Source organism: Thalia democratica, chromosome 7, assembly GCF_965202585.1.
Source record: "Thalia democratica chromosome 7, ktThaDemo2.hap1.1, whole genome shotgun sequence".
NCBI classification, from domain to species: domain Eukaryota; kingdom Metazoa; phylum Chordata; class Thaliacea; order Salpida; family Salpidae; genus Thalia; species Thalia democratica.
In genome coordinates, this window is record NC_139171.1 from 32,642,872 (window position 1) to 32,654,387 (window position 11,516).

Genomic DNA, 11,516 nt, shown 5'->3' on the forward strand with positions numbered 1-11,516 from the left:
CTTCAAGAAACTTACCTAGCAAAATTTTATATTTTCTTAAATTGTTAATGAATAACTTGATGAAATTATTTTAGTGTAGTTGCAAGTTTTTAAACTCTGATCGGCTTGTAGTCAGTTTTCTTACATAATTTATATATTATATATAATAATATATATATATTTAATCTTAATATATAATTTTTAATTGAAGCAATATATAATTTAACAGTTAAAGAAGTTTAAAGTGTTCTGTTTAGAACTTAACTTATTTTCTAAGACTATTCACATGTATACTTAAGTAGAAGAAATGAAAGCATGTATAACATTTAACTTGAAAAATAGACTATAAATAAAATATCAGCTTGACGATTTAGTTTTACGAAACCATTTTAATTACAGCCACTATAATTACGTTTTGCTTAAATTCTGGCAACTTTGACATGTAATTTAAAATGACGAAATCTCTAAATATATTTTTGTTATTTGTAAGTGAGCTAGTAAATATAGACGTTATTTTGTGGTCAAGTTGAAAAAACCAGGTAGATAGCTAAAAAAAGTATTTAGTTTATTGCTAGAGCTTTATTTTATTCAATTTCAATATTTTCAAATTGTTTTTGTCTGTAATATACCTCTAGAAATAAATTTACACTAGAATAATATAATTTATTATATCAAGAAATTAAACATTAAAACGAAAAAAAGAAAAAAAATTCTAAATTATAAGATCATCCCTTCTGCTGAATTGAAATTTCGAGACTTTTGAAAAATAAAATTAAAATTATAAATTCAGTTTTTAAAATAAACTAAAGTATAACTAAAAGATAAAAAAAAGTAGCCTGCTGAAGTAAGGCAATTCAAAAATTACTTTTTTAGATCCTTGATAGCTGTTTCAATAAATTTAAACGTTCATATAAGGGGCTTCCCCTACTTTAAAGCACACAGTCAAAATGCTCATTTAATAAGGTCGTAGCCCAAATACGTAACATTCCATTAGAAACTGCAAAGTTTAATGCCAAAGTTATGTTTGTTTATAGAAAGTTTGTGTATATAGTGAAAGTCCTCACACAATTTACTAAGTGAGCTATTTGATTGTAACTTACTTTACAAACAATAATACTTTTGCGTTGATAGTTTTCTTTTTTAGACAGATTTTCTTATTTTTATAGAATATAAGAAAATGTGCAATTTAAGTATTTAATTACTACAAAGTGTCGGTGGCAAAAAAATATTAACTTATTAAAAGTTAGATTTTGAAGTTTTCACTGACTTCAAACTTTGTTAATGTTTTGTTGATTCTTAGTTTGAATTCCTTTTTCAGATAATTTTTAATTCTATTTAGATTGATTTCTAGGTGAATGCACTTTCTGAAAGATCTTGATTTAGTATGTTTATTTATTTTAATAGTATATAAATTTTCATACATATATAAGGTTTTAAATAGCATTATAGATAACAACATTGTTTTGTCTAGTTTACTATTTTACTTGAAAAGGTTGTAATATTTTAGCCACCAAAACCTGGTAGTAAATAAAATGTTTAATTTGCGCATTTTATTTAACTTTTGAATTAAAAAATATTTTACTACCAAGCTTCAGTTTAAGACATTTGTGGGGTGAGCGAATAACATGACAAAGTTTCAAAAAGTTTATGATAAAGTAAACTACTAACCTACATTGTATAGGCTTACTTGTTTTGATAAGCACAATAGCGTTAAAACACGCATTGTTTGAAGCTCTATATTTATTCAAGCGTTAAAACAAATAAGTTTAAACTTGGTGCTTGTAATTCATCATAGTTATAAGAATAACGTGATAAAACTTTTAATTTTATAATAAAATAAAGTACTAATTAACCTTGTATATGCTTACGTGTTTTTTGATAAGTACAATAACATTAAAATACGCGATTATGCAAGCACTATATTTATTCAAGCATTAAAAACAAAAAGTTTAGAGCTTGCTGCTTGTATTTCATCATAGTTATAAAAATAACGTGATAAAACTTCATAAGTTTATAATAAAATAAAAACTAACCAAACTTGTATAGCTTACGTGTTTTATGATAACATCTATAAGTACTTAAACGTGCTTTTTTTAAGCTCCCTAACTTGGCAGCTGTCAAATTTGAACAAGCGTAAAAAATTGCACGAAGACACTTTAAAACGAGCAGAAATTTTTGCCGGAGGCATTTTTGCACTGGTTTATTTTTAATTTTTTAATTTTTTAAATATTTTTATTAGTTTTAATTATTTTCTTTAAATTTTTTTTTACTTTATTAGTTAGTCCTTACCCTTACCTTCGATTGTTAGATGTTTTTTTATTGTTTTTATAAAATAATTTTTATTTTAATCTTTTTTTTTTAATAATAGTTTTTATTAGTTTTTTTTTTATTGTATTTTTTCTATCACTGCTTTCCCTAACCCTTACCCTTTTTCAGTAACTTTTTTGTTTGTTTTACTTTAAGTATATATTTTAGTTTTTTTTTTTCTGTTTTTTTTTTTTTACTGTAGTGCAAAGATGACCCTCCGTGCAAAATTGTAACTCGTGCAACATTTTCTTTGTGCAACTTTTTCCCCTCGTGCAAATTTCTCTTCGTGCAATTTTGTACGCTTGTGCAATTTAGTAACCTCATGCAATTTTTACCTGTTCCTTTATGAGTATTTATAAAAAAAAAATGACTTTATTTAAGCTAAAATAAATTCTAAAACACTATAAACTGTACAAAAACTCAGTTTAAAAAGGAAGAAACTCAGCTCTAAACAAAAAAGTCGACCACTTACTTTAGTCTTTTAGTAACCTAAAACTCTGTTATATCTACCAGCCAACTTCGAGTTTAGAATATAAATATTTTATTAAAAGTTACAAGTTAGAGTAAAACTTTTTAGAAAAAAAATCAGATCTTTTTAACCTGTCAGTAATTTAAATGATTTGTTAGCTTTTTAGTTTAACTAACATAAAAGTTTTGTTAGTAATAAAAATATTAAATAAAATAATAAAAAACAGATAATCAGTAAAGTTGTAAAAATACTTAGAAATATACTAACGTTTATTACTTTTTAACTTTAAAAATATTTATCACTACAGACATGTTTGCCACCCACTATGCCTAAATAAAAAAAAAAAAGTTAAAAACATCTTAGATAAACTCATGCTAATTTAAAACTTATTCATATTTTTTGAAAAACTCATGCTATTTTACACTTATTGATTTTTTTTCTAAACCTCAGTTTTTTTGAAATTATTTTCTTTATTTGTTCCACATTAACTATTTTGTTATTTTTAAATCTCTCAAGTATTTAACATCGGTTGAAACTTTTTTTCAATTTTTTAGATATTTTACCTCTTTTTTAACTTTTTATAGCAAAATTTTCTAGTTTGACATAACTAAGGCTGGCTTTTCATCTTCAAACATTGACAACAGTTTATTTTCTATTTTAATTTTTAAAACTAATAACCCTGGCATGTAACACTGGAGACGTTTTTCAGAGGCGGCTACGAAAGGGCTTCGAAGTCCTTCGAACCGGAGGACACGGAAGCGGACATGAGCGGGAAAGTGGTGATGGTGACCGGGTCGAACAGCGGGATTGGAAAGAGTGCGGCGACTTCGTTGGCCGGGAAGGGAGCCGAAGTGCACATGGTTTGCAGGAACTTGGAACGGGCGAACGCAGCCAGGGATGAAATCGTGGCGGCGAGTGGTAACGAGGTTTGAATTGTTTGAATTATTAAGATAATATGGTAGTTATTTACATTTTATTTTTACTAATGTTTGTTCATATTGTTTCTAATATTTGTAAATTTGATGAAGTTAAATGTTTTGGTCAAACTGTACTTACTTGAAGTTCCAATAAATGTTTTGATTAAAAATAACTCTAGTGAAATAGCTTTAAACAACTTTTGTAGTGATTTGTTGTTAAGTTGTTTAGTCTTTATTGTTTTTTTATAAATGGTAAAAAAAAGTTTTAAGAAAACTATAACTGTGCAGAAACAAAATCTAGAACTTTTAAACTTAACAAAAACAACAAAAAACATATTGAGTTGAATACTCTCAAACAAAGTTTAATTGTAAAACTAAACTGTATATTACTTGACCAAATATAAACACAATTATACAAAATTTATACAAAATAGATAACTTTTAATGTTTAGTTCTTATTATTTTAGTGACAATTTGTTCTGTCCATCTGAAACAAAGACAATACGATCAAAATTGCAAGAACTTAGTCCAATCTATCAGTATTTACTTAAATTTGTGTTTTTTAAGCAACACCACGTAATATATATTTTTAAAGGTTTTAAATACCTGATTAATGCCCTTTGAACCAAAGTAAATAACAAATGAATACATACATTTAGATAACAGCTGTATGAACATTTAACCAATTTTCTGATCATAAAAGAGCAGAAAGTGCTTTTTTTATTGCTACTTTTTGTTCCAAAAAAATTCATAAAAATTTATACTTTTATAAAATCCACATAAACATTGTACATTGTTCTGGACTTTTATTCTCCCAGAAAAAGTGTTCGCGCATCAAGTTCACATGTCTGAAACATAAATTACCCTAAATATTCAAGTAGCTGCATCATTTTCAGTTTCTCACAGAGAAGAGTTTATCAACACATCAAAAATCAAAAAACGTTTAATCAAAACAATCTTAAAACCACAGAAAGTGTTCGTGCACCAACTGGACATGTCTGACACGCGACAGGTGTACAAGTTCGCCCACGACTTCCGGAAAGACCACCCTCGTCTGAACGTCCTGGTCAACAACGCGGGGTGCATGCTGCACGAGAGGAAGGTGGTAGGGGGCGTCGAGTCCAACTTCGCCGTCAACACTCTGGGCACCTACATGCTCACGACCGAGCTCATGCCGCTGTTGGAGAAGTCTGAAGATGCTAGAGTGGTCAGTTTTTATGGTGTTAAAATTGAAATATTGTTTTGGTTGTTCATATATAATACATAGTGAGCTGTTAATGAATGTCTATTGGTCAATGTTTAAGTTTTTTATTTCATGTATTTTATAATTAAATGAGTAAATTTGATGCAGATCACGGTCAGCAGTGGTGGAATGTACACTGAAAAGCTGGATGCTGAAAACATTCAAAACTTGAAGGGAAGTTTCGATGGCAAAGCGGTGTACGCTCACAACAAGAGGCAACAGGTACTCGTGTAGTATTTTTAAGTTTTATAAAGAAATTTTCACAACCAATAAAGCTATGAAAAGTTATAAAATTTATTTTTAAAAGTTATTTAAAATTTTTAAACTTATGGAACGCTTGCTCTGAAAGCCTTTTAGTCAGTACAAAGTTGTTTTTTACATAACGACATTTAGAAAAAACAAAACAAACATTACTATTTAGTCACACAATCTACCATAAAAGGTGTGTAAATAAAAAAATCCCCTCAGGTGATACTGACGGAGGAGTGGGCGAAACTGCACGCGTCAGTGCACTTTTCCTCCATGAACCCGGGAATGACGGACACTCCCTCGCTGAAGAATTCACTGCCCGATGTCCACAGGAGGCTGGAGGGAAGGTTGAGGAGTGTGGAGATGGTATTGTTTTTTATTTGTATTGTTTTTTAAACTTTAATGTTGTTGTTGTAAGATTTACAGTTGATTAAAATAAATAAACAGAAATAAAAGCTGATAAATCATTTGGTTTTCTATCTACTCACTTTCAACAACTTGATAAACTCGACCTTTTCAAATAATTAATTAAGTGTATTATTTTAATTGTAGGGAGCCGACACAATTGTGTGGCTGGCTTGCAAGGAGAAAGTTGAACACGAAAGTGGACTTTTCTACCTCGGTTTGTTTACAGTAATATTTAAATTAAAGCAAAGTTTATTTTTGTATTTGGTTGTTTTGTGTGATTTGTGCTGTGATATTTCTTGGTTTATTTTCAGATATCAGTTAAACACAATAAGAGCAACTTTAATATTTTTACTGCAATTGTTTTGATTGATAAATGAAAATTTTTCATTTCATATAAAACAGTCTGACAAAAATAACTAAATAAAATGTCAGCTTTGCTGAAGTGATGATCTTTTAAATCTGCAGTGGGTTTTTGGTACTTTAGTGAAAATTTGACTGTATCATGTTTTACGATCAAAATATGTTTTTTTTATCATTTTCTATTTTACGATTTAATTAATTTAAATTAGTTTTAGAAACAGTTAGTACTTTCTAAAAAACAAATATGATTTAAAAGTTCACATAGAACAATGGTTTTTACTAAGTTTCATGTCAAGTTGAAAACAATTAGTTTTATTAATATACTTTTATTTATATATTTATATCATTTATGTACATACTTCTTATGTTTTTTTTTTCAGTTTTATGTATGTTATGTATTATATATATATTTTTTGATTTTTTTTTGTTCTAATAAACTTAAGTTGATCTTCGAAACAACTTCTGTTTTCTTAGACTCATATGTTATTTAATATTAATATATATAATTTTTAACATCAAACAATTTTAGATCGTTCGCCACAATCAACCCATTTGCCACTAGCTTGGACTAAAAGCAGCAAAAATGACAGGAAAATTTTCATGGAAAAATTGCAAAAGTTAGCTGAGTCTTTGAAGCCGATTTAAATTACAATGCATTGAGTGGCTTTTGTAGCATCACAAAACGTTTTTTAATTATTGTGTTGAAGACTTAAAGCACTTGTAAGAGTAAATTTATTCTAAACAAAAATAATTGTTGTTTAAGATATTGCTTTGTTTTCATTTAAAAGGTCTTATTAAAAATATATTAAAATATTTCTGTTTCATTTATAATGGTTGGCAATTGTTTTCCAAAGTACAGTTAGAAATTGTGAATATCTTTGTTTTTAGTACTTTGTAATGTGTGTTCAAATCGTTAAATCATTATCAATTCTGTAAATTTAAATGGTATTATTTTTTTAAATTTTTTATGTATACATTTTCAAAATATTTTCAAAACATTTTGCTTGATGGATTTTATGCAATATTTGTCTCTTGCCGTAGTTGTAACTAAGTTTTGTTGTTATAAAATACCGTAAAAAGTTAAACATTTAAATGAAATGTCATTAAAAATATTTTTTTACTTTAGTCAAAAATTTAATTTATAAGCAGTAGGGCTACCAGCTGAAGTTAATTTGAAACTTTTTCTAGGAATATTTTTATTGATAATTTGAATTTTTTTTGCAAATTCTGTGTTTTTTTACTTTTTTTTAAAGATAAAGTGTTTTTTTTACAAATTGCGCCTACAATTCTTGCTTATGATGCTTTAGTTACATAGTTTGGCTTTCCTTTATAATATAATTTTTAAGCCCGTTTACTATGATTTTCAACATTTTAAAATTAACAAGTAAACTTAATATGACTGCTACTACTTTGTAGCTCAGGTTAGCTTTTTTAGCTTTGCAATACAACAAATTAATAGAAGAGTATGACTAAAAACAGCCTTCGGGTGGAATTAGTCAAGCGGCTAAGCCTGTAATGACTGTTATTAAACAATTTTGAAAACGGTTTGAATGATAATCTAGCAATACGTCATAAATTGAGTTCATGGTGACTGTAATTGAAACTTTGTGGCTATGTTGTTATAATTTGGTACAAACACATGACTGCAAGACAAACTAAAAACTATTTTAGTATGATTTAAAACTTACGATTTTAAACTTACTTAAAACAATTTAAAAAGCTCAGTTTAAAATATTTTTACCGTTTAGCAAAGAATAGTTAATTAAACTGAGACCACAAAAATAACTTATAAAACAGTTTGTAAATGATCATGAATTTAGAAGTAAAACCGATTCCATTAAGTTTAATAGACAAATTTATTTATATAAATAAAAGGTGTAAAATATTAAAAACAAAACAACCTCAACAAAACTGTAGAAAAAAGTTTTTGGAAAAGCAACAAGTAAACGATCAGGCATAAACAAATCAACATTGTTCTATACAAGTACATATTCTAACTGATGTTTTTTTAGTTTATAAATGTTTTTTTTTTTGTTATTATAGCGGTTACGAAGGTTTTGATAAAAAAAAAAAACATTTTTTATTTCCCTTATTGGACCAATAAAAGCATATTAACGATTCGTAATGACCGTCTTTAATGAAATAAAATATTTTTTATATTATACTGTAAAAAATTTTACTGACACTTTTAGATTATATTATAATGAAATTTAAATATTTGTATACTTATTTATTTTATATAATAACGTTTGGCAACTTCGTACACTGACGTAACAAACTTTCGTACATAACAGACATTTTAATATGAGTGATTTTTGCGGGCCACTTTAATTTTGTCAAATTATACTGAAATAGTTCTCAGTTTGTTCCGACTTGCAGTCATGCGTTTGTACTAAACTATACAAACAATATATGCTAGCAATATAGCTATGAAATTTGTATAACAGTTTACCCTGAGTTCAACATATATCATGTTGCTAAACTGAGATTTGATTGTCATTGAAACTGTTTGACATAATTGGTCATTACAAGCTTAGCCGCATGACAAATCCTACCTGCAGGCTGTATATAGTCGTACTCTCTGACAAATTAGTTGTATAACAACACTTAAATATATTTTTTTATATAATTCATTGAGTTGTTAGACTGAACATACTCATAGCTTACGAGTGGGTAATGATCGGTGGCGCGGGACATATTTTCAAGCTTAAAAACATTTTAAGTTTAAGTTTTTTATAGTAAATGTTTTCTAAATGGCTACATTTTGAACTCACGTAATCAGTAGTGCTTATCCAACGACTGCTTTATTGATATTTGGCATTTGTAAAGAGAACAGAAAAATTTCCATAGCTACGCGAAACGTCAAGGTTAATTGGTTGTTAGGGCACATAAAAAGCTCCAACTGATTATATTTTTCCGTCAAAAGAAAACATTTTCCTATCAGTGCACGACTGTTCAAATAATTTTTTTAAGGGCCACGACTTAAAAAGTAATATATATTCAAATAAAATTAAAAATACGTTTGTAGGTTTAAATAGTAACTCCAAACTTATTTTTTGTTAGATACTTTTATAGATATGACTAAAACACAGTTTAAAAAATATTAGTTTATTAAATACTTTTTTATAGATACTGTTTTTTTCTAAAAAGAAGTATTTATAGGTATTAATAAGACCAACATACGCATTTTTTAACAATGTATATTTTACATGTATAAATACGTACGAATTTTTTTAATCATACATTAAATTTTAAAATTTGGTCCTTTAAACTATTTTTTAAAAACTTAAGTTGTAGAAATTTGATTTGTCACGTAACCATTCACAATACATCCTGTGTAAGAAACAAGAAAACAATGCTATTTGAAAAGTATATAAAATATGACGATATGTATTGTAGCATATATAGTTTTAAAACATTTTATCTAGTTCGTGTATCCGGTAAACTTTACGTAATTTAGTATCAATAGTATAATTATTTTGAACTAATCGTTACATTTATTTATGTTTTTTACTATACTAAAGTTGTTTAAATTTTATTTATTGCTTTTAATTTGATGTTATTTATTGTTTTTACTTGTGTTTTATTTTTACACTTGTTAGTTTAATTTTATCACCAAATTTTATTTATTCAAATAAAACGGTATAATTTAAAATATAATAATTTAATGATATAATAATTTAAGGTATAATTTAAGTCATTAATTTATATTACGTTGTAAAATTGCGTTCTACTTTCTGTTTAATAGGTCATAAAACAAATTAGTTCGAAAATAATAACTTTTATAATTTATATTAATTTCATCTTTACGTATTTTGCTTTTGTTTGAATAAAACTAATTTTCTAATCAAAAATTAACCCAAATGTAAAAATTGGTTATTAACAAAAATAAATGTAAGTAATATTTATAATTAACACTTAGAGTTTTAGTTAAAAGTTTGGTGAGCTTTTAAATTTGAATACTTTTTTATGTAAAGTTAATCGTTATTCATATACTATTTATAGTTTTTGCGCAATTGAGTTTAATAATAAAGTAAATGTTGTCATGCAGCGCTTATAAAAATTATATGTTACACCTTCAAAAGACTTTTGTTTTAACTATTAAAAAAAAAGTTTTTCTTTCTTTTTATTCAGAAATTTAATTTTTTCAAATTTAATATTAAACTAAAATTTTCTACAACTGCATCCGTAACTTTAGAAAAATTTTAAATTCTAAAAAACTAGAATGGTGAACAAAAACACCAAAACATTAAAAAAGAATTGCTGATTAGAAATTTTTCATATTAACAACAAATTAGAAATTTTTTCTATTAACAACAAATGTCTAACTGTCAAAACTGAACTAACCTTAAATATATATGCATTATTGTGAATTAAACTAAAAAAATGCTACACCTAAAGGATGCGCAAAAAATTGTTTTCTTACAAAATATAACAGTGTTTAACTTCACTGTTAAATTAAATTTAGTCGTGGTTTTTGGTTACACGACAATGACAAGCATCTTAAAAATAAGAAAAAATGTTGTTGTAGTTGACCTAACTTCACAAATATTTGAAATAGTATCTTCTTAACTAAAAATATGCTGCAACTTAAGGATACTTATGTAAGGCAAATAAAATAATAAAACATATTAAAATTAAACTTTCATATGTTTTATAACTGTTAATTCTTGTCAAATAAAAATGACATTCATCTTAGAATGTTAATAAAAGCTTTAGCTTTTCGATGTTATCTTCAAAACTGTCAAAACTCAACTATCCTTAAAGATATATGCACTATTGTGGATTAAACTAAAAATATGCTGCACCTTAAGGATACGTAAAAAGTTGTATGCTTACAAAATATATTAGTTTTGAAGTTAATAAAAATAATACATACAATAATACATACAGCAAATAAAATATAAAAACTGTTTATAAAAATATAGTCTTTTTTTTGGTTCCACGACAATGGCATCCATCTTAAAAAAATATGGCTCGTAATTGACGTAGCTTCACAAATAATTTAAATAGTACGTTCTATTTAAATAGCAGTAGTCCATTAAGATGTCTGTCTAAGTTCAGTTGTTTACAAATGAACTCTATCTCAAAATAAGTTATGGGAACGAGTCTAAATTGTACGAATACAAAATTGCACGAAGATACTTTTGTACAAAGATAAATTTGCACGAGGGAGAAAATTGATTGAAGAAAATTATGTACTAAGGGGCGATTTTGCACGAGTTACAATTTTGCACGGAAGGTAATTTTTGCACGAATGTAAAAAAAACAAAAAAATATTTATAAATAAGAAAATAATACTAAAAATAATTTATTTTGAAACCAAAAAGAAAAAAATGTTATTTACCGAGGGTAGGAGTTAGGGATAAGAGTGATCGTAAATTTAAAAATAAAATGTACTAAAAAACTGTTATGATAAAAAAACTAATAAAAATTATTATTAAAAAAAAATTAAAGGAAATAAACAAAAAAAAAACTACCGATAGATTGTAAGGGTTAGCGTAACACTGAATGTAGAAAAAATTAAATTATTAAAGAAATTAAAATTGTTAAAGAAAATAGAAACTTTAACTTTTTCAAAAAC

The 11,516-nt window shown here is 26.4% G+C and overlaps 1 protein-coding gene across 1 annotated transcript; it reads left to right on the forward strand.

The window, feature by feature from the left end:
• Nucleotides 1–999: 999 nt before the first annotated feature.
• LOC145841259 (dehydrogenase/reductase SDR family member 12-like) lies at nucleotides 1,000–6,577 on the forward strand. The gene is made up of 7 exons (XM_082948625.1): nucleotides 1,000–1,055; nucleotides 3,465–3,681; nucleotides 4,643–4,879; nucleotides 5,024–5,137; nucleotides 5,384–5,530; nucleotides 5,717–5,786; nucleotides 6,462–6,577. Exons 1-7 carry the CDS (start codon nucleotides 1,000–1,002, stop codon nucleotides 6,575–6,577), a joined length of 957 nt encoding a protein of 318 aa, XP_082804751.1.
• The last annotated feature ends 4,939 nt before the right edge of the window (nucleotides 6,578–11,516 follow it).